The sequence below is a fragment of the Macrobrachium nipponense genome, chromosome 37, assembly GCF_015104395.2.
Source record: "Macrobrachium nipponense isolate FS-2020 chromosome 37, ASM1510439v2, whole genome shotgun sequence".
Lineage (NCBI taxonomy): Eukaryota > Metazoa > Arthropoda > Malacostraca > Decapoda > Palaemonidae > Macrobrachium > Macrobrachium nipponense.
Window position 1 is genome coordinate 18,676,113 of NC_061097.1, and position 24,626 is coordinate 18,700,738.

The following is a 24,626-nucleotide window of genomic DNA, read 5'->3' on the forward strand; positions in this document are numbered from 1 at the left end:
AGAAACTGAGAGATAATTAAACAAAAAATATTTTTTCAAGCAATGACACTTTGTTTCTTCTCTTAAACCTTTTGGATTTCAGTAACGAAAGAAACAGAGTGTAATTCCTCATTCTCCTCTATTCCTCTTGTTTGTTTTTTATCAAGTTTAGACACCTAATGTCTTATGCTCCAGTATCTCTCGTGCAGTGTATGGGCCTATTTTCAATAGTACTTACAAGAAATCAGCATTTTATCTTTATTCAAAAAGTGCTGCAATGAATTGAAAAAAGTGCCTGGAAATAGCATAGCATTCAAAACAAATCCAAAACAGCTGAAACCTTGACATGACTCTGATTCATTTGTGGGCAAGATTTCTTGCACTCCAAATATTTTCTAAAACAATTGTAATAATCCGAGAAGAAATATACATCTCTAAGTTGGAACATCATTATGCTGTTAACATATAGCTCCGGGCTGAGTTCAGTCTATGCAACAGATAAGAGTATTAAATGTCATAAACAGCATATCCTGGTTACGGTAACTATTACATGTTAAGTAGGAGGGGGGGGAATGGCAGGCATCCTTTAATGTCAAACATTTACCGTACAGAGCTTCAATCCTCGTACCCCAAATTTCTACTGCCAGATTGAGTAAACTATATGTGTCCAGGAGAGGGGGGATACAGTCAATTCTGAAATAAATGAAGGAGATTAAAAAGCTCTTCAAAGGCTACTGTAGAATAGAATCATTACATACTTTTACTTACATTGCATTCTAAAGAAAACAAGCTTTCTTTTGCTATATGTTTGGTTATTTCTTCCTACTTACCTACCATAATAAAATCATTGGCCTTTTACTGTACGTCAACTAAGTAAATGCACACGATTACAATGCTAGAAATATGTCTTCAAAAATATTTTAAAAATCAGCCATGAAATATGTAACACAGAAAGTTAACAACAGAGGATAAACCATTTACCAATATAAATAAAACATACAATATTCTGTTTCCCTATGCTTCATTGACAAGGGTGCAACAAAGTAGTCAAAAATATTTTCAAACACTTAACAAAAAGCCTTACCCAGACAAAAAGACATTCAAAATAAACTTGATATGCAGTTACTTAAATACAAAAACTGACATATTCAATACACTCCTTTGAAAATAAAAGGCATGAGTATCAAGCAAATTTTCACTTTTATCAGCTATGGGACAATGAATCTGAGCCAATTGCGAAGGAGACATAAAACATTGAATACAGTAAATGACTAAAACAAGGACATATGTCTTCGGTGATGGGTGGAGGCTATAGCACGTTGAGAGAGACACTAGAGCATGAAGGCCGCATCCTAGCATATACAACCACTCCCTTCTTGGTCCTGCTGCTGCTCCTGAGGAGTGGGCTGGGGTCGCAGATCCACGGCTAAAGATGTCATTAGTTAAGGAAGCAAACCGAGGATACAACAGTTCCCATATCAGTTGGATATTCATGACAAACATTGCATTATTGGTTCCATAACAGCCAAAATTGGTCCACAAGCTTCTTGCAAAGTAGATGGAGTGGTAGAGAAAGCATATTTACATTAAATCAGTTAAAAAATTATTCGGATTTAGAACAGAAAATTATCATATACTACCCTCACAAATAGAAATCACACAATAGCTTAGTCACTTGACTACATGGGGATACAAGTGTTTAAAAAAAATTTGAAAATTAAGAGAAAGTACACCACTGAAAATAAAAAAATATATACACTAATTATATTGGTACAGTTTAAAATTCAATACACTATATAGAGATGGGATATCAAACCTTTAATTACGTAAGCTACTACCGTACTTTCATTCACTTCCCTTTCCAAATAGTAAATGTACACTGATTGCTAAAACTTCATTAACAAGTTAGGTTCTTTGCTGCCAGTAGGCTGTTCATTAGCTATACCTAGACATAAAATACAATTGTTTGCATAAAGTCGAGACTAAAAGACAGCATGATTCTATGGAATTTTGTTCTTATGATTGAAATACTATTATTTGACAGCATAATGAACCCTTTTAGTACATATATGGAAATAATAGTACAAAAACCATAATTAATTTTAAACATTTCCTGCACTGCATCTTGATGATCTGAAAGATTTTGGACGCACATTTTGCCCTTATACTACAAAGTATCTATTTAAGATGATAGTCTTCCTGTATAAAACATGTCCGTTAAGATCATACATAATATCTTGTTAAAACTGTTAGCCACTACAAGTTTGTAATAGTTATATGTAATCACATATGGCAAAGGTGTCACAAATTCACCTACAAGACTTTGACAAACAAAAAATTTAAGTCTTCCTTTATTCTCTCAACATTCTCCCAATTTTCAGGCTCGATATTCTCCCAATTTTCAGGCTCGATAGCTGTTATGTCATTAAACTCCAGTAAGAATTAATTTCACAATGCATGTAGGTATAAAAGTTTATGTATATTTTTAGACCTTACTTTTCTGTTTCTTTCCTAGTAAATTTAAGTTCTAATTTTTCAACTTCTTACAACATGAAGCTCTTATCTAGTTTACGAATAGCATTCTGATACAACAGTTTTATTCATGGGTACATACGATTAATTCTGTATGTATTACAGATACATAATAACAGTATAATCATCAATATGACAGATTTTAAATAAATTTGTATTTTTCATAACAAACCAACCTGCAGTCTTAACGTATGGGAAAATTCTCTAGCACCTGCTGGAATCCGTTAAAAAAGAGGGTCTGAGATTTTGGTGGCAAAGGGAGCTAGTAAAGATGGCACAAAGGGGAAAGGTACAGCCAACTTGCTTTAACCGACCTTGGCTACATAGTAACTAAATGAGGGGTGGCTTGAAGTGGGCTATGCTATACTTTAAGACTACAGGTTTATTAGTTTTGAAAAATACAAATTTATTTAAAATAGGTCATTTGTTCATATACAGAACAAACCTTTGCTCTTAATGTAAGGGAGACTTACTCTTGGAGGGAGGATAGAGAAAGCCTCAGAACTGACAGGAGGTTCAGCGCACAGAACTTTCACATTAGCCACCCACCTTGTTTTTTGTCATTTCCTATGTCCTTTTAAGAGAACTAAAAAAATCAGTGGAATGGGCTCTCCCACCAGTATCTGATCAGTTATAGCGCATGACGGATTAATTTTCTCCCCTGCCTGCAAGTAGAGGAGGAAAAGAAAGAAAGGAAGAAAACCAGTCATCCCTTTCACTTTAAAAAAACCAGCGTCTTAGGAAAAATACAAACTGTCCTGCTAGGGGCGATGGATGAGCTACACAACTTGAGCAGCCACCACCGGACCCAAGGAAAAAGTGTCCAAGGACCTGTGGGCAATGTCCCACAGATAAAAGGATGTGAAGGTGAAGACATGTACATACCAGCCTTAAAATCCTTTGAATCAACAAGTTCTTTTTAAAAGCAATTGAAGGACCTAGGCCCTTAACATCATGAGCTCTTGCATGCACTGTATTGGCATCTGAATGTCAAGAACAGAGTCTTGTTTGGTCAGTTTACGAACCCAAAAATCTCAAGATAGTATTCTTGGACACTTCCTTCTTGTTCCAGCCTGTACTAACAAAAAGTCTTTGATAACCCAGTCTGAGATGTCTAGTCCTTTTTTAGATAGTTATGCAGTGCCCTCATGGGACATAAAAGTAATTCTTCAGGGGTTATTACCAACAAAATCTCCAAGGGAATAGATAGAAATAGACTTGAATCTGTTGTCATGAACAAGTTTTGAGTCTTGGTTATGAATTCCAGAACAAGTTTGAAGGCTACAGACCCAACCCCTCGTTTGCTTCATGTCAAAAGAAAGTCTGTGAAGTTCACAAACTCTGTGGAGAAGCCAAGGCTATAAGGGAAACTGTCTTGAGGGTTAAATTCCTATCTGATAAAGCCCCAATTAGGAGGTCTAAGATTTCTCAGGGAACAAGACTCCTCAAGACTCTTGATAAGCATAGAGATTGCCCATGAAGATGATAGGTTTGTTTGTTTGTATGATGTTTTTACGTTGTATGGAACCAGTGGTTATTCAGCAACGGGACCAACTGCTTTATGTGACTTCTGAACCACTTCTATCACCAGAAATACACATCTCTGACTCCTCAATGGAATGCCCGAGAATCGAACTAGCCAACAAGGTGGCAGGCCAAGACCAAACCGACTACGCCACTGAGCCGCTAAAGGGATGATAGGTTTACATCCTTCAAAACAGAACTAAACCTACAGCAGCCCTATATCCCTTAATGGCTGACACTGGAAGAAGTTTCTCCCTTTGGAGAAAAATGAGGAAGCCTGCTATTTATTGAATAATAGTTCCGACTGGAGAGAAACCCTGTTGACAACATCAATGACAGACTGCCCACTTTCCCTGGTACATGGCTGTAGAAGACCTTCTGAGATAATGAAACATTTCTGATTCTGCTCTGCAAGAAAAGCCTCTCATTCGCCGAGATACTGAATAGTGTCCAACCCTGAAGAGATAGGGACCCTACCAATTGGTGAAACCTCTTGATGTGTGGTTGGCATAAAAGGTAGTGACAAGGGAGAATCTCTGTGTCAGTGCTTCTGTCAGTAAAGATAGTAAATCTGGGTACCATTCTGTGTGTGGCCACGAGGGAGCTACAAGGTTCTGAGAAATCATCACTGTTGATAACTTGGCAGATTAGTTAAAAGTAGGAAAGGCGTAGATGTCCAGATTGTCCTAGGGATGTTGAAGGGAGTCTTCTGCCATGGCCCAGAGACCGGGAACAACTGAACAAAATACCTCTAGTTTTTAAGTTGTATTTGGTTGCAAGGGTGTCTACTGATGGCCTTCCCCATAGATGAAAAAGCCTTTCTGCCACATCCTGATGCTCTGACCACTCTGTTCCCAGAACCTGACCCCAATGACTGTTTGTCTGCCACCACGTTCCTCTTGCCTGGGATATATCTGGCTGAGAGATCCACCCAGTGAGAGATTGCCCACTGGCACAATTTTACTGTCAAGTTATGAAGATGATTAGACACTTGGCCCCCGTTTGTTGATATAAGCTATTACTGTCGTGTTGTCGGACATTAGAACCACAGAGTGCCTTGATACCCTTTCTTGAAATTCCTTTACTGCTAGGAAGGCTGCTTTCATCTCAAGATGTTGATATGAAGCTGTTTCGTCTTGGTGATCCCATATCCCTGATGTCAGGAGATTTTCCTAGTGTGCTCCCCAACCCTCATAAGAGGTGTCGGAGAACAGAATTTCAAGAGGGGAAGAATGAAGGAGCATTCCTATGGTCAGGTTCCTGTTGTCCAGCCACCAAGCTATGTCTTTCCCCACTTCTACTGAGAGGAACTTAGAACATGGGAGAATCCCATGTTCTTTATTGGCGAAACCTTACATGAAGTTGACCGTGAGGAACTAATTTCTCCAAGGACAACAAGAAACCTAGAATGACTTGCCACTGACAAGCAGGTTGCTTCTGTTTGGACAGGAAGGACTAGGCAAAGTTCCTTAACTTTTCTAGGCATTGGTTTGATGGGAATACCTTCGCTGCTATTAGCATGCTCAGGAAAACCAATGAAGCTGTTGACTCCAGGGTGGCAGCTTCCTGATAGGTAAAGGATGGGCCCTCCGCTTTGATTTGGTCTAAAGATATCGCTGCGCCTAGGCAAACAAGATATGGATCCAATTTATCTAGGCTGCAATGCAACCATGGGGGTTGCATAAAACCATTTATGTGAGGGAAGAGGTGGAGTTAGCAATTTGAAAGACCTACTGGAACGTAACGAACTGTCCCACCTGGAGACGAGCATTCACCTGGGAGTAAGAATACCGACAGCATGTTCAGAGCATGGTAACCCTAGAGAAGTCTTCGCCTTTGGCTTCAATACCTGAAGATAAATCAGAATTGGTTGACACAGTTTCTGCGAAGCCATAACACTCATGAATGAGATCGACAACTTCTCCATAGGTAGTTAAAAAATATTCTTGGTCTGCATCCTTCACCTCCTGGCCATGAGGGTCACTATCCAGCCTGTCGGCTAAGTCAGGGACAGTCAATACATTCTTATTTTTTGCTGGAGAGTAGGCTCATTCAAGGCCTATGACTGTCTTGGGGGCCTGTAGATCTGCAGAATGAGACGGATCTGTCTTGATCTCAAACCCATCCACTTGAATAGGAACAAGAACTATGATGAGGTGAATAACATTGTGATTGGTTATGAGGCCAAGTGGGATTCCTGTTACATGAAGACCAGACACAGCCGTGTGAACGAGAGCACGTATCACGGTCACGGAGGTGTGAACGAGAGCACGTATCACGGTCACAGACATGTGAATGAGAGCGCTGGTCGCAAGAAGTGTGTCTTGATCTGTTACAAGGCCTAGCAGGACTCTTATTACGTGAAGCCCAATCCTGGCTGTGAACTAGAACGCTGATCACGGTCTCTTCTAGGTGAACAGAACTCGAGCAATGATGTGGAGGTAAGGTCTTGGAAGGGTACACAACCTTGAAGAGCTCTCAATACATACGTGAGACACAGCCGTGCAAGCAAGAAGACCTTTGAGGAGAAAAGTCTCAGTCTTTAGCGTCTCATGAAAATTATTCGAAAACAATTATACTCAAAAACAATTATTCGAAAAAAATTACTCAAAAAACAGCTATTCGAACAGAAAATTGTTCGAAAGAAAATTACTCTTAATAGGCAATTGTTCAAAGTGAAAGTTATTTTAAATGTTGTTTGAAATAATAACAAATGTTATCAGGAAATTACGGGAAAATTGCTTTAATAGGCAATTGTTCAAATTGATATTTTGAATTGTTGTTTGAAGTGGTAATAACATTGTCAAAGGCATCCAGCCAGTACTACTAAGAACACATTTCCTCAGAATATTGCAGCCCTTCAAAGATGGCCGAATACATTTTAAGTGAAAAAGGCAAGTCTATGCTTAAAATTGATGGTTTTTTATTCGTGAAAGACAAAAGTTGATACCAAGATATATTGGAAGTGCAATAAGTTTGCATCATATTGCAAAAGATGTGCAATTACTAATGATGGTGAAGTGATTAAAGTTCCTCATGAACATAATCATTCAGGTGATGCCATAAACACCGAAGTGGATAGTTTTATGAACACAGTGAAAAATGATGGTAAAGAAACCTGTAATTCTCTTCAATATGTCATTTCAAACTGCTGCCTCGCAATTAAGTGAAGGTGCCACACAAGCTTTACCTGCAATAAGCTCTATAAAAAGAACTATTCACAATGTAAGAAAAAGGAAAGAGCAGGCTTATCTAACCCTATTCATGGAAGGGAAATTGTTTTAACTAATGAGCAGACTAAAACTAATAAAGGGGAGCAATTTTTGCTATATGATTCAGGTCCTTACGATGATAGGATACTTATTTTTTCAAACCAGAATAATTTGAGCATACTTGAGAAGAGTGAGCATTTACAAGTGGATGAGACATATAAAACTGTACCTCAGCTATTTGAACAATTATACACAGTACATGCTGTGAAGAATAACTTTACCATTATGGTAGTTAATGCCTTACTTCCAGATAAAAGGGCTCAAACTTAAAGAAGATTGTTTGCTCAAATTAATTCTATGGTTCCAAATTTACAAGTTCCAACCATAATGTCAGATTTTGAACTTGCAACTATAACTGCTTTTCAAGAATTTAATACAGCTTCTCATTATGGATGCCTTTTCCACTTAGGTCAGTGCCTGTATCGAAAGATTTGTGATTGTGGTCTAAAGGTGAGATATGATGCAGATTCCAAATTTGCTTTAAGAATTTGAATGATGTTAGCGCTAGCCTTTGTCCCCGTAGACAAAGTTACTGAATCATTAGAAGCATTATTAGATTCAAATATATATCCTTCAATAGTAAATTCTGTTTTAGATTATTTTGAAGATGCATGGATTGGTCGTCCTTCAAGACGTCATCGACGTAGTCCTATGGTCTTGTTTTGAGTGAGTCAATATATACTGATTTGCCTAGGACTAACAACGCACTTGAAGGATGGCACAGAGGTTTTTTACAGCAAGTGTCATCGCATCATCCAACAATATGGAAGTTCCTAGACGCTCTAAAAAGAGAGCAGGATTTGCAAGACATTTATATTGCAAAACTAAGAGCAGGGAGCCAAACTATGAAGAGTTCCAAAAAATACTGTGACTTAAATGAAAGGCTAAACAAATATGTTTTCGAATAATTATTTTCAAACAGTAAGAGAGATTCTGCACTTTTGATTTCTTGATGGGGGCTTTGTCGTTCTTCCTTCAGACTTGAGGAGTGCTCTCACCTTGAACAGGAAGAAGAGAATAATGATCTATAGATTTGGGGATCCCAGAGGAAGTATCTCTGTCCATTAGTACAGCAGCATGTTAGTGAGGAACTGGGTGTGGAATGTCTGACTTGGCAGATGGAACGCGTATGTGCGCCTTGATGGAAGCACGGATCTGAAAGTTAGCAAGAAGGCTTGCAGCAGTTTAGAAGCACGAATGGGTTTGGCACAGGCGTTAGTGGACGAATGCAGTACAGCTGCTTGAGAAGAGGAATGAGCTTCTCCCATGTCTGACAGGGATGGACAGAATAGACAACAGGGATGATGATGAAGACGAAGAAGATGAAGACAAGGACAGAGAGCAACAACATTTTACTTAAATTCCAGTTACTTTGTATGGCTGAACTTCATAAAAAATACCTTCAACTTTATTAAAAATAGTGAGTATAAGGGAGTCAGAAGGTGCAGACGTAAAGGGCACATGGACAGTAGACATGGAAACTGTCATGCTGGATGACACTGGGATGCAAGAGGCCATGCAGTGAGACAATAGGCTGGAATGGGTTGGTACCCTTGGTAGGCCTAGACACTCCCTACACTTAGTAAGCTTCTGTACCTCTCCTCTTGAAAAGACTGGACCAGTGGGAGCTGGCCCCCATACAAAGGGCATTTTTGCCGAGGCTGGGGAAGCTGTACCTTCCTCCTTTCTCTCTTGGCTGGTTCCTGTTGCCACCAAAATCCTTGTATGCTTTTATATTAACTAAACTCCAGCAGATGCTAGAGAATTTTCCCTTACATTAACCAAAGGTTTGTTCTGTATATGAACAAGTTACTGGCAGTCCCCTGGTTACATTGTTCCGGACTGATGGTGCTTGCCTCACACCGCCATTACCCGAACTTATGGTGCTTACAGCGCTGGAAGTGCTATTTATTTCTATTATAATTATGATGCTTAGGGTTACGGCAATTTTTGGCCTATAGCACTGCCAGGGACAGAACCCCCACCGTAAACCAGAGACTGCCTAAATATATGAGACAGTTTTCTGAAATATTTCAGCATAACTTATCTAGGTTTCATTTAAAAAATTGAACCATGTGTGAATTCATCAAATTAGAAGAGCAAATTAAAAACGGGCCTTAAAAATGCCTCACAAGTGTCAAAAAGGACAAAAACAAAATAATAAAATAAATAAATTATTAAAACACACTAAATGCCTATGCCTATGCCCTCTCAACAACCTGCCAGTCAAATGTATCTTGAACAAGAGTGTCTTTACTGGTAGACCTACTTGCAGCAAGAGAAAAAACAAGGTACATCTTGTTTGTATCTCCCATCCTATATACCTGGGCAAGGGGGACCAGATGTTTTTGCATACTAAACAGATGAAATGTAAATAATTTTTTCTTTCCAATTTTTATTATCCTGAAGTCATATCTCGAACTGAAAAGTTTGTCGGGTGTCACTTATCAGATAGTTTACGTTAAGAGTTGTTGATTGTACAGTACATCCAAAAGGGACCAAATCTCTTCTTTGTTTATTACATCTTTTGTAGAATGTGGACATGAAGATCATCTTTTCCACCTCTCAAAGGTATTTCTCCTCTGGCAATGTACTTATGAGGCTGCTGCTTGAAAGACTAACTGCTCCTCTGTGGGTATGCTGCTAGACCTCCAGAAAAAGGGCATTTGCTTGGTTGCTAATGGTAACAGTAGGCAGAATTAGCAAGGATGAAGCACTAGTAGTTGAGAGGGTGGCTTACCATATATTCCCGAGTCACAAGTATCTTGCTAGGAATAAACCATCCACTATTTTCTGGTTTCTAAAATAAAACCATAATTTATCTTATTTGTCACTAATTAAGACTTTCATCTGGTGAAGGCAGCAGTAGATATGGTAATTCTGATGGCTTTCTTCATTGGAAGATCTTGTAACATATTTTCCAAGGCTGTTCTTCATATGACCCTCCACATGTAGGCTGGTTAATCTCAAAAGATATCCCTTCTCAATCTTCTTTCATAACTCCTATGGTAGCCTACTTTCTCCCCATTCCTATAATGCTTCATACACCACATGTCCATTCTTGATCATTCTAATTTTGTCTTTTCTTGTTGTCAACACTCACTGTTTATGAATGTATGACAAATGTCATTTCATCTGGTTTCTATAGGACAAATGCTTAACTAGAGGAGACTTACCAACAGTAAGTCAAAAGTGGTGCAGCACATTGGTCACTATTTTTTATTTGGCGTCAAAATTACGCCTTTTCTGGAATAAGCTTATTTTTACCAGTGACTATCATCAAATGGTAGTTGCTACCACAAATCTGGAGTCTTATCATTATTTAGTTTATCACTATTTAGTTTTATGCTGAGAAGGGTAAATGAATGTAATCCATATATGTATGGGGTGACAAGATGTATAAATGATCTGACTTCAGTACTTCATAGTCCTAGTTTCATACAATGCGATCAAGGAATTTAGCTTACCTCCTAAAGCTAAAAATACTTCAGTGGTATGTACTTTCTTCTTGAAATGCAACTGACCCCCCCAAAAAAAACTTGCAGACAGAGGAGGGATTATAAAAAAAAATCCTTGTAATTTCAATGAGGATACAGAGTAGTTTAGAATAACACGGGAAAGCTTTTGTGGGAAAGATTTTGTGATTGCTGTGCAATTACATAATGCTCATCAGGCCACTGTAAAAAATGTATTGTATATTCAAAAACACTTATACACTTCAACCAAATATTTCTGGCAAGTTTTATCTTCCCAGGTACAGTACTTTAGAGAAGCCTTTGTGTTTATTAACTTTTGACAGGCCCTTTTAACTAAAACTCACACCAGTTCTACACACCACTGAGATGTAGTTTAACAAAACTGAAACGGTGATTTAGTTTAGGCCATATTGATAATAATATAGCATTAGAGTGACAGCCAATCAGAATAGATTGCTTGCAGAAATCACAGTACTCGTATTTCGTCTACATATGATGAGGACAGCGTTTACAGGGACAAATTACCATTGTGTCACCACAGTAATTACTGTGTGTTTGGCAAATGAAATTTTTTCAAAAAAGCAGTTGTGTACTTGTGAAACTGGAACCATAAATTATATTTTTAATAAAATTACAATTGCTGACCATTTGCCCTATTTAGTTATATATATATTTTTTTAATTTGGTGAAGTTTCACCAAAACTGAAGTTCTATCATCAGTCTGCTTTGCCCGTGTTAAACCATGAGCCTTCTAAAGTTGAAAAACAAACGTACATTTGACCCCTGATATTTGCAGGGTATGTGTACCACAACTCCCTGTGAATAACTCAAACCCCAACCCTCTTAAAAAATGCTTAAGAAACTGCCCATTTTATAGTTGGAAAAATACTTATACCCGAGTATATCTTGATACTACTTACATCACAAAAAGTGCATTTAGTCATGAAAGTGATATGAAAATACAGTAATCGGTGAATCTCTCTGTGAAAAATACCACAAATATGCGAATTTTCCATGAATAATGTGTATTTACATATATATGTTTCATGGAGAAATCCATGAATCCGCAAATCCAGAACTGCCAATAGGGGAGGAGGTGTTGGACTGTATACTATAACCTTTCCCACCCTTTTTGATTCCTCGTAGTGATACTGTAGTCAAGGCCAGTAAGTTTAAGCAACAAACATAGTGTTATTTTCATCAACACACAGGTTGCATTATACTAGGTACTGAACTTAGCCAAAAGAGAGATGCAAGAACAGATATTACCACACTGGACTAAAATTTAAGTCTTTTTATGAAAAGGAAAGTTTTCCTTGAAAAGAATGTGAACATGTATCCAATGTACTCTTAAGGGGCTATTTCAAATATATGTCAATTCCAACTTTGTATGCCTAAAACTATAACAAAGGGAATTCAAATATATACATACTACTGGCAAAATGTATATGTAATTCTGTGCCAACAGAAAGTGGAAAAAATCTTGAACTAATTAGCACAATCAACAAGTACAAGACCAATTGTAGTGGTCTTCACTCTGTCTTGGGTTAGTTCTTAAGCATTATGCTAGTATTATTTTTATCTAGCTGTTAAAACTAGATGCAGAACCCAGTCAAATCACTGGAATTTATGGAAGTAAATTAAACTAAAAACTCTTTTACTTGTCTCCCTTCATGTTTTTAGTTGCAATGAGCTTTGTTTGCTTACATGCCACTGTTCAGGGGAATAATAAAAGTTACAACTTTATATTTAAAGTTTTTTTTGTTTGTATGGTGTTTTTACATGCAAGGAACCAGTGGTTATTCAGCAATGGGACCAATGGCTTTACGTGACCTCCGAACCACGTTGAGAGTGAAGTTCAGTCACCAGAAATACACATCTCTCACACCTCAATGAAATGCCCAAGAATCGAACTCACGGCCACCGAGTTTGCACGCCAACACCATACGAACACGCCACTGAGGCACTATATTTAAAGTAAGCATATACTCATATGGACAAAGCTTAACTGGTAATTAACTTGGATTGCAACCTTCTACAGAATAGTGTCAGTTTATGATAAAACAGAAGAAAAGAAATTGAATAAATACTGTATATGAAACAACAGCAACATAAGTAAAAGACTATGGCAGTGGTACAAGATTCTCACAAGTGAAATCAATCACAAAATTTTGAGCCTTGACATATTGCCTAGTATATCATTCTATGGTTATTTAGAAAAGCGAATGATTGGTACCAAGTAGTGTGGAATTATAGCCCTTAACAGGTCTATAATAAGATCAATTTGAAACCAGTACTGTAATGTAAAACATTAGACCTTATTCTTGATTATGATCAATCTAGGAAGTTTAGGGAAATTTTTTTTCAGCTATGTTGAAATAATAGACATATTAATCAGCAGCAGCCAAGATAATGCAGAGCTTTCAAAAGCAGCGTAGGTTGCTTCTTTCAAGTTTCGCACAGATTTAGAACCATCCAGAAATAATAGTAATATAGCATAAACAAGAAACCAATTGTCATATTTTCAAAATTATCTTTGATTTTTTTTATGCCTGGACTACGTTTTTAAGACTCGTCCACACGGTCGATGTTTGCTTGATGTGACGTCAGACACAAATACAGTGGGTAAAATTCTGACTATCCCCACTTCTGCCATCAAAGGTATTTATTTTACAAAAAAAACATACTACACATTATGCACAGTTAGTTACTGCAAGTGTTGAATTGAAAAGTCCCCTATTCATCAGTCATTCTGACATAGTTTCTGAAACTGCTTCTTTTCTTCATCTGTAACCAGGTACAGTAGACTCAAAAGGTGTAGGTGGTTTCCATTTCCACTTATAAAACTTATACCAGATGTCTAAACTTGACTGCCATGGGAGTTATGCAGTAAAGTCTTGCCTAAATAAAAAGGAAGCGTTGCGCATTATGTAAATGATTCTTATGTTCCTGTATGGGGGTACATCTTAGTGTGCCTTGCATAGCACTGTTTATGCAGCTAATGTGTTTTTATTAAAGTATCCCCCAAAAACCAACTGCATTGCTTTCTACATTGTATGATTGTCATTTCCTTTGATCTCTTCTAAGGTAAGCTGTCCAACCTCTTTAGGCTTGATTCACACTACAGGTCTGGTCACGCTCCAGTCCCAGTCCAGTCCAGTGATGTTACATGAATTTCAATGGAAGTAGTCACACTGACGCTCATGGTCTGCTCTCGCTCCTGTCACGGTTCTCTCAAAAGATATTTTGACTGGAGCGAGAAAGGACTGAGCGCCACTGTGAACACAGTTGCTATGGTCCTGCAACTCCTGCTCCACTCTAGTCAAGATTCAGCCTTCATATAAGCAAGTAGTTTTACCTTTTGTCCCAAGAAAACATGGATAATCAAAAGAAAACACCATAATGGGATCGTGCAAAAGGTAGAAAATTATTTTTAAAAAGGGTTCCTTTTAATCTCGTCATCAGTAAGACGACGATACAGTATGAAATTCTCCTTCACTCTTCCAACAATCTTTTTCAACTTTGCTTTCTTTCTTCGTCATCGAGTGCAATGGCAATCATTACCAAAAAATCAGCTTGAGAAAAGTCACACATCTTCCGTAGCCTGTGGTGAGACTTCCACTGGTGTTGAGGGAGAGGAAATGATGGGACTGAAAGAGGAGTGAGGGCAGACCAGATTTATGAACCAACAAGGACCAAGAGCAGAGAAAGAGTGAAGCGCGACTGGACTTAAGGTGGGAATCAAGCCTTATTGTACTACTCGTTTTCAGTTCTCACCTAATTACAAAAGCTTTATCTGAACTATTTATTATTGTACTAAGTGCCTTTTTTACATACTGAGCCTGTGGTGTGAGAAATGGAATACAGGCAGTCCCGGTTATCGGCAGGGTTGTCATTCTCAGCAGGGTGCTGATAACCGAAAACTGCCATTAACCGAAACTTGGTGGTTTAAGGCGCCAATATCTGGTTAATGCCGCTGATAACCGGTTAATGGCACTTTCTTTAGGTATTTTATGGCGCCATTATTCTACTATTGACACTATGGCGCCGGTAACTGGAACTCTGCACATTATATCACCATGAGTCACTGGTTTTATCGGCAATTTATGACGCAGATAATAGTGTTATGGCGCCATAACATACCAAATAGAGGCGCCATTAACCGGTTATCAGCACCATTAACCAGATATAGACGGTATAAGCGCCATAAATAGCAGAGCTTTGGTTAATGGCGGTTTTCGCTTAAAAGCATCCCGCTGAGAATGGGACATCCGTCGATAACCGGAGGCTACCTGTAGTTTGATCTCGCATCTGTCAACTGCTTTTTTGACTAACTGATCATCATTCCTTCTTAACGCAGTTCCAAACTATTTCATCCAATGACACAATTCCCCAACACTACCGTATTTGTACAATATTCCCACCATAATCTAGCTATGTGCATACATCATAGGTCTTTAGTCTCTACTAGTTGAATGTATTTTACCAGTATTCTAGTTGTCTCTTTCCATTTTATCCAAGCTGCAGTTATTCTCTTGCTGACCTTCCAATCCCTGCTTCAGAGTACACTGTTACTCTAAATATCCTAAGACTGCTTTCTACCACTAGGTTCCCCACTTCTAAACATAAACACCATGTTTTGCCAGACAAAATTTCATGTGGATTGAATATAAAATTTCAATGTGAAATTCCAAAATCCGTGAACCAATTTACAGTATGACATTATGTAAATAGGGATGTCATTTTTCTTTGGTTATAACACATCCAAAACCATTAAATTTAGTTAAAACCATAAACAGAAACAAATTCCCGTTGATATGCAATACTTTTCTATGATTTTAAATACAATCACATGGCTAGTATTTGCTGTTCATGCCACAGGGCAAAGGGAAGGGCAGTGCCTGGTGAGGATTATATTTTCTGCTACATGTATATGGGCGCACAAGAAATAAGGTGGTACTCCAGGAGTGAAAAGTGAAAACCTAGGAAAAGTAAACTGGATCTGCAATGTATGTTGAAGATGTATTGGAATGAGAGGAGAAATAAAAAAAATTTGGAATCCGTCAAAAAAATTGCAAACATTTATTGCAGAATATCAAAAGCAAGATTTCAAACATTTATTATAAGTTAGCTGCTGGGAATGTTAGCCATACATACTAGAATGTGATCCAGTTGAGAGAGAGAATCCACAAAAATCCTTACAAAAATGAGTATTTACTATTCATCCCACATGGGCAAAGGAAGGGCAATGCCTGGGTATGATGTATGTTTTACAATATGTACATGGGTACACAGGAAATATGCAAGTCTTCAGGGAATGAAAATATACAAAAAAAGTTTTTTCAACATGCGCTGATAAGTACATATATATTGAAAGATTAAGGTCATTTGAAATATGAGTTGGAATCCTTGAAAATTTAATTTAAGGCAAACAATTCTGCAGATAGTTGACATCATTACTGTAAAGTTCGGTAAAATTTAAGATATGAGGCTACTGCATGATCAGAGAAACAGCTGACTGATAATAAAAGTCATGAAAAAGCAGAATGTAAAACAAACAAAAACTGTTGAGGCTTTGAGAGGGAAACAATTTGCCACCCATAGATATATGAAGAAAGTTATAAATTTTGGGATTGAGGGGAAGAGAGGGGTTTCTGTTCATAACATTAGCAACACTGACATTACTGCATAAAATCTGGAAAACTTTCCATTGAAATAATACATAATGCAGTGAGTTTTGCCTTAGAGGGATATTCCATTTGCAAGTCAATTGCAAAAAATTATTTGCAGAATGTTGATTAGATTTCAGATATTTGTGATAAGGCAGCTGCTGGGAATTACTAAACATTGCAAACTGGAATGTGATCCAGGTGTAAGAGACTGAATTCACAAGAATCAATTTAATAAAACAATGTAAGAGAATGCTATGCAAAATGTCTGTTACTATTGCCAAGGGCATGGTCACAAACAGAAATGCCCTGCTTTAAATGAGGATGATCATGTTGCAGCAAATGTATTGCATTATTGAACTATATGTACTATGCATTGAACCATAAGGTTAAATAAGGCATAAATTGCTTCAGATTTCAAGTCTGATTTAAACCATGCATTGAATGAGAGATGCAAAACATTTAAAGGAATGTGTGAGCATTAGCTAAAAAAAAAATACCCAGATACAAATTCTGTGGGAAACAAGACATTAGAAAATTGAAAACCGAGACCTTATAAATGAAATTAGTTTTATGTTTTAGTCCTGGCTGAGACCTGTTTGAAAGAATATGATAATTCTACAATCATTGGAATGTCACCAAGACCTGATATTTTCAAATTTCCCTGGGACAGGTATATAGGAATCTTTGTTCAGTACATTATGTATACTGTATTAAACTAAATGTCACACCTAAGTAGACTCGGCTTTTCACTGAAGATACACAATCATACCTGACCAAAAGCAATGTTGAAATACACAGAGAAGAAACCATTGGTGATGTTAAGAGATGTATGACATGAAGCAGTTTACATAAAATGTATTGAATGGTTTAATGTTTAAATGTAAAACTAAACAGATCTTAGGAGGCTGGGAGACAATTTGAGTGTGACATATGGCACTAATGTGGTATGTACATTGGTTCATTAACTAATTCAGGCAAGCTGTTCATGACCAAAGCAATTTGATTTTTGCAATAGATATATGTAATGTTAAAAAGATTAATCTTTCTCATCCAAATGATTGCATATATAAACTTTATCAGCAACTGGCTAAATTTGCACAATAATAATAATGCATAGGGTTAAATACAAAAATAAAATAGAGATATGAAATATGTAGTAGTTTAACTGCAATTATCTCTGAAACACTACCACTCAAAAACTATTAGTCATACGTACATCCATATCGGCAACAATTTTTCTAACTGTATCGTGTTCTATCTTTTTTTGCACTTTATTAAGTAACATCTCTAATTTTCTTGGGACCCATCTGATTTGTTGTTGGGAGTAAAACAAAAATGAAATAAGTAAAACAAATTCACAAAAATTCTAGTACATATCCAAAGCAAGCGAGCTTTGTTGTAAAATAGAAGAGCAGAACTTAGGAAATGTTTTGTCTTTATATCATTGCCTTTGTAAACCAATTCATTTTTCCTCAATTTTTGTTCATGAATGGATGGTTTTGTAATATATATAGTGTCTGTGGAATGATAAATGTTAATTGTTTGTATGGAATGATAAATGTTAATTGTTTGTATTTTTCATAGCTAACAAACCTTCGGTCTCAATGTAGGGATCAATTCTCTGGCGCTAGCTGGAGTGCGGTTAAAAATAACGCAAAGAATCAGTGGCAATGGGCGTCAACCAATAGGGGAGTAGGAGGACATTTCGCGACCTGGTTTACCCCACTATGCATTATCATACCAGTTTCCTTGTTGCCCAGAAACGAATGAGGGGTAGCTTGAGGTGGGCCATACACATGAAGACAGGATGTTTTTACTCATGAAAAATACAAATTTATTTAAAATTTGTCATTTGTTCACATACGGAACAAACATTGGTCTTAACATCGAGAAAACTTACTCTAGGAGGGAGGATAAGAAAGTCCAAGAACCAACTGGAGGTTCAGACCACCTGGGCTCACTTCCTGGTCATAGGTAGGACATAGGAGTCTAAGTCTGATCTATTAGCACAAGTTTACTGAACAGCAAGACATCTGGGCTAATAGATTATGAAATACATATCTACATTGTGTTTTGATGATGGCAAAACTGTCATAGAGACAGCAAAACTTAAGTTAGCACTTCCTCTCTTCCCTTGTAAGAGAGGAATGGGACTTGCTTCCATAAAGAATTCTGTGAGGAACAAACCAAAATTTATTGAATGGCAGCTTGCTTACCTGCATCTAACCAGTTCCAGCGTATGATAGGATTATTCTTGGACACTTCTTTCTTATTCCGGCCTGTGCCATCATAAGTCTTAGCAATCAGGTCTGAGATGCCATGTCCTTTTATAGATAGCTACACAGTGCCCTGATGAGGCATAACAGTAATTCATCAGGGTCGTCATCAACAAAATCCCCAGGAGAGAGAATCAAGAAAGACTCTAATCTGTCATCATGATGAGGGATTTTGAGTCTTGCTATGAATTCTGGGACAAATTTGAAGGCTACGGAACTCCAACCCCTCATATGTTTAACATTAAAAGGGTCCATGTAATTCACTGACTTTAATGAAGCCAAGGCCAGTAAGAAAAGTCTTGAGAGTTAAATTCCTGTCTGTTGAACGTTAGGTTATATATGGAGGGCGAGTGAGACTGCTAACCACCAATTTCCTGGGGAAGAGACTGCACAAAACACTTGCAAAGCATAGATTCTTCCCACGATGAAGAGAGATCCACATCCTTTAAACGTAAAACCAATCCTAAAGCAGCTCTATAGCTCTTGTTGGCTGAAACTGAGAGTAGTTTTTCTTTGGAGGGAGAGGAGGAAGTCCACTACTACTTGTTGAATAGAAGTTCCAACAGGAGAGAAATGAAACCCCGTTCTTGACACCAATTACAGTACAGGCAGTCCTCGGTTAGCGGTGGGGTTTCTGTTCCTGGGGGTGTGCCAATAAGCGAAAACTGCCATTAACCGAAACTTGGCAACTTATGGCGCCATAAGCACCCTTATGGTGCCGATAAACAAAACTCGGCCTGTTGTGGCATGATAAACTGCCAAGTTTATGGCGCTAGATAAGCCCCATAAAACATGATCGCCGATAACAGAGTCCACCGATAACCAGGGACTGCTTGATACATGGCTGTAAATCATCTTCTGAAGAAACCTAACATTTGTCGCTGCTCTGTGAGAAAAGCCTTTTGCTAACATGATACACTTTATAGTCTTCAGCCGTGAGGAGATAGGGACCCTACCAATTGGCGAAACCTCTGGATGTGTGGTTGGCAAAGAAGGTTGTGCCATGGGGGAATCTCACCTTGGAGTGTCCGTCAACAACATGAGATTGGAAAACCATTCTGCACATAGCCAAAAGGGAATCAGTATGGCCATCCTGAGGTTCTGGGAGATCATCACTGTTGATCACTTAACAGATTAGGTAAAGGGGGGGAAAAGGCATATGCTTCCAGGTTGTCCCAAGATGTTGCATGGTGTCCTCTGCCACAGCCCAGGGATCTGGAACAACTGAAGAAAAAACCTCTAGTTTTTTGTCGTCTTATTGCATGAAGGTCACTGTATGCCTTCCCTACAGATGGAATAGCCTTTACACTACCTCTTGATGAATTGACCATTCCATCCCCAGGACCCAACCCCAACGGCTCAGTTTGTCTGCCACAACATTCCTCTTGCCTGGAATATATCTGGCTGAGAGATCTACTAAATGGGAGACTGTCCACTGGTTTAATTGTACAGTCAAATTGTGAAGTTGACTGGCCACTAGCCCCCCCGTTTGTTGATAAAAGCTACCACTGTAGTATTGGACATGAGGACCACAGAGTTCCCTGTCGCCCTTTCTCGAAATTCCTGAAGTGCTAGGAAGTCTGCCTTCAGGTCCATGTTGATATGACGCTTTTTTTTCTTGATGATCTAACAGTCCCAATATTAGGAGATCTTCCAAATGCGCTCTCCAACCTTCGTATTAAGCATCCAAGAACAGTAGAATTTCCGTTAGGGGAGAGTGAACGGGCACTCCCGGAGTCAGGTTCTTGTCATCTAGTCATACTAAGTCTTGCTTTACTTCTTTCGAACCAGAAGCATGGGGGAATCCTTTGAAGAGGACCAAAATTTCTTCAGTCCCCATTGAAGAGAGCAAAGGTGAAGAAGACTATTAGGAACCAGCTTTTCCAGTGATGAAAAGGATGACCTACCACTTGATGAGCTGAATCCTTTTGTTTGGACAGGAAGGACTGGATTATGCTCCTGAACTTGTTGACTCATTGATCTGATGTAAACACCTTCACTGCTGTTGTCTCTGAGCTTGGCCAGGTAAAGGACCCTTTGACCAGGCAAAAGATTCGACGTCTCTAGACTTATGATGCCTAAGCCGGAACAAAATTGGAGTAGACAACCTCTGTCTCGGATTACCTTTACCTGAGAACTTGCGAGGACTAGCCAGTCATCAAGGTATCTCAAGATACATATCCCGAGAATGAGTCCAGGTTAAGACTAGGGTGAATGGCCAAAGCAAAGAACCGTGAATTGATAGACTATCTCTCCAAGGCTAAAAGCAAAGAAACTTCCTGGATGATTGGTGAATTGGAATCTGGAAGTATGCCTCCTTAGGTCTATCGAGAGCATGAAGTCATTCTCCTTGACTGAACACGGGGTTTTCATTTTGAACCGCGTCTTCCCGATGAAAAGGTTATGAGTCAACAGGTCTATTATTGGTCTCCAATCACCCGCACCCATTACTTTGGGAACCAGAAAGATGCAGCTGAAGAAACTTGGAGAAGGGTCTTGCAATACCTCCATAGCCACCTTTACCATCTTCACTTCCTCTTGGAGAGCTAGAAGCTCCTGCATTCCTGTAGTGTATGTTGATTGGTGAAGGGGAAGCTTGGAGAGGAACTGGAAGGGTAGATACCCCACCCATAGAATATCTACTACCCCAGTCTCCACTCTGTACTCATGCCAAGCTGCCCAATGGCTCACCAGGCAACCCCCCCCCCCCCCCCCAGCAGCGAGTGAGGAAGGTGCCCACTCAATTGTCTACCTCCTTTAAGCACTGCATCTGCCTCCTCTTCTGGGCCTGGACAAGCCGGGCTGAAAGGGCCACTTCTGAGTAGTCTTCTTCGTTTGAGGTGACAAATGTTGACAACCTTTGTGCGGTACTGTCATGTCTTGAGGTCTCTTTAAGTGATGAGTTAGAAATAGATTGTAGACTTGGTTTGTTAGTTCCAGCATGAGATGGGCCAGACAATTTTATGACAGCCTTATGTATGAGACGGTCATTATTGTCTGCTCTTTGCCTGTCAAGCTGTTCCTGGGGAAAGAGAGATGCAGAACTTAAGATATCTCCATTTCAGAAGGCTAGGAACATGTACTGGCAAATTTCAAAACTTTAGAAAGGGCATCACTTCTTTTTAGTAACCAATTGGCCCACATATTAACTGTTAAATGGCTCTATTCTTGTCAAACTGTTCCTTGGGGGAGAGAGATGCAGAACTTAAGATATCTCCATTCCAGAAGACTAGAATGGTACTGACAAATTTCTAAACTTTTTAGTAACCAATTGACCCACATATTAGCTGTTAAATGAGCCATGTAAGAAATTTCCTTACTGCCAGATTGCAGCAACCTAAAGGTGGCAGCACTTTCTTCAGTGTTGACCATTGAAGTGGAAGACATCTTAATCAAGCTGTGAAGTGGCCTGGAAAGCTGATGAAGAGGTTGGTTCTAAGACAATTGCCTCTTGATGAGTGAAGGATGGCCTCTGCTTTAATTGGTCTAGGAAGGAGCTTGAAGGATATACTGGAGCAGAGAGAATTGTCCTGCCCAGAGATGAGAGAATTCACTTGGCTAAGAATGGAATCAGCATGCTAATTCCAAGGAAGACTTAGCCTCTTCCTTATGTCCAAGAGGAACTTCAACACGAAGTGTGATTCGAGGAGGTAGCCACATATCTTCAACTAGGATTTTACGCCCACGAATAAGCTCAACGACCTCAGCGTATATAGTCATAAGTTCTTGATGGTGTATCTTGTATTTCCAGGCCACAAGAATCATGGTCTGGTCTGTCGATCGAGTCAGGAGACAGAATATCGTTACTTACCACTTGGGTTCATTCGGGGTCCCAGGACTTCCTAGGAAGCGTTTAGATCTACAGAATGAGGTGTAATCTTGTCCCGATTCCAATCCCGCTGGCCCCGCTGGCGAGAACAGAAGCAAGACCTATGATGAGTACTTAATGTCTTGATTGGTAGCATAGCTGTGTAGGGCTGTCGTCTTATTATTATTATTATTAATAGGTGTTAGTTTTTCCAGACCTCTGAGTCTCAAGTAGACTCTTCTCGGGCTGGTTCTCAGGGATCAATCCTGAGAAAAAAAAAAAAAAAAAAATTAGACTTTATTTGAGAAACCCGTCTTATTTAAAAAATTTATGATTTTATTAATTGAAAAATCCCTGCTTTCCGCAAGAATATTTTTCATTTCCGAACTCCGCAGATAAATAGATCTTTGCTGGGTCCAATTTGGGCACTCAACAAGCAAATGCTGTACTGTCATGGGTGTTTGACATCTGTTACATTTCACTGGGTCAGCATGTGGTGTTGACATCAAGTGACCATGTGAGAATCTTGTGTGTCCTATACGTAGCCTTGCTAGGATCACCTCTTTTGCTCTTTCCTCCTGTGAGGATGTCCTCCATGCATAGACTTCAGTTTTTATATTTTTAAGTTTATTTGTTGTTGGCACAGAGGCCCATTCTTCTTTCCAATCCTGGTAAATTAATGTTTTAACTGATTTTACCCAGTCTGACACTGGGGCATATGAAATTGTTGGAGGGATAGTGCAGGCTAATTTGGCAGCAGAGTCTGCATATTCATTTCCTTTTATTCCCACGTGTGCTGGGATCCAACATATTTCCATTGATATTCCTGATTGGAGGAGTTGATGAATTTTTATTTGAATTTCCTGTACTATTTGGTTTCCCGAATTATACTTGTCGTATTGCATCTATAGCGCTACGGAGTCACTGAAAATTACAGAGACACTTGCTTTTGCCTCAGATATCATATCTAGAGCCATCTGTATGGCTGTGACTTCAGCAGTAAATACTGATGATATTGAAGGTAGGCTTTTTTTACTTAACATATTTTTCGAATATGCAGATGCTCCTACTCCAACATTATTTTTAGAGCCGTCTGTATATATCATAAATTTGTCGCCTTTTCTTCTAATGTGCTCCAAAGCATGTTGGCGGTACATAGGGCTGTCGTCTTGAGTAGCACGGTTACGGTCATATGATTGGAAGCACGGATTATGGTCACAGTTGTGCACCAGGCTGTCGTTCCGTGAAGAACGGTGACAGCTGTGTGCTGGGCTGTCAATCTGTTTAGAAAAGCCATGGCCTAGAGACAGAGACTGTAGACACTCATGGCCATGTGTTGGGCTGTTGTTAAGTGAAGCACAACCACGGCTGTGTGAGCAAGAGCACCACTCGCTATCCCTCCTGAGAGAACTTGAACGTGAATGACAGCAAGGACTCTCTGTCCTAAGAATGCTCCTTCACAACTGACTTCTTAACTGGAGTCTTATCTTTCCTGAATAGGAAGAGATGGAGCAGAAATTCTAGGAGACTCCTCACTGGCCTTGTGTTCCGTGGCCCGAGTTGGGTGAGAATTTGGTTCTAAGGCAGGAGAGAGACAGCCATGCACTACTCAGGTGGCACTGCTATGCGGGGAAAAAGGAACGGGAACAACATGGACATGCTTGCATGGCCAAGTATCAGGTGTAGGAGAAGAGGAGTGAAGGTCCGAAGACTGCCTGCAATACTTCTTGCTAGGAGAATCGATGAAATCTTTCTTCCTCCAATGTCTGACAGGAATGGGCAAATCGGAAGAGGAGGAGGCTGATGAAGATGAAGACGAAGATGAGTAAGGAGATCTGAGACATCTCTTCTTGGATATCGGTTGCTCATCACGACCGCACTTCTTTAGAAACACACCTTCAACTCTGTCAAAGAAAGCCTGGACAAGAGAGTCAGAGGAAGCAGAAGTAGGTGACTTATGGAGGGAGGGACTTAATAGAGGGACGTCAGTGGACATAACATGGATGGAGACAGCATGCAGATAGGTACTGGGAGAGTCCTTGACAGATGGGATGACATCAAAAAGGTACTGGGAGAGCCCTTGACAG

The 24,626-nt window shown here is 39.1% G+C and overlaps 1 protein-coding gene across 2 annotated transcripts in view; it reads right to left on the minus strand.

Annotated features, from left to right (window-relative positions):
- Nucleotides 1–1,188: 1,188 nt before the first annotated feature.
- LOC135209046 (ras-related protein Rab6) overlaps nt 1,189–24,626 on the minus strand; it is a 90,955-nt gene continuing 67,517 nt past the window's right edge. The window contains exon 8 of one of the 2 annotated variants that reach the window (XM_064241589.1): nt 1,189–1,405. In XM_064241589.1, the coding sequence (XP_064097659.1) occupies nt 1,332–1,405 (74 nt within the window). In that variant the 3' untranslated portion in view covers nt 1,189–1,331. Of the gene's footprint in view, nt 1,412–24,626 lie in introns of both variants that reach the window. The other variant, XM_064241587.1, reaches the window with a different exon arrangement.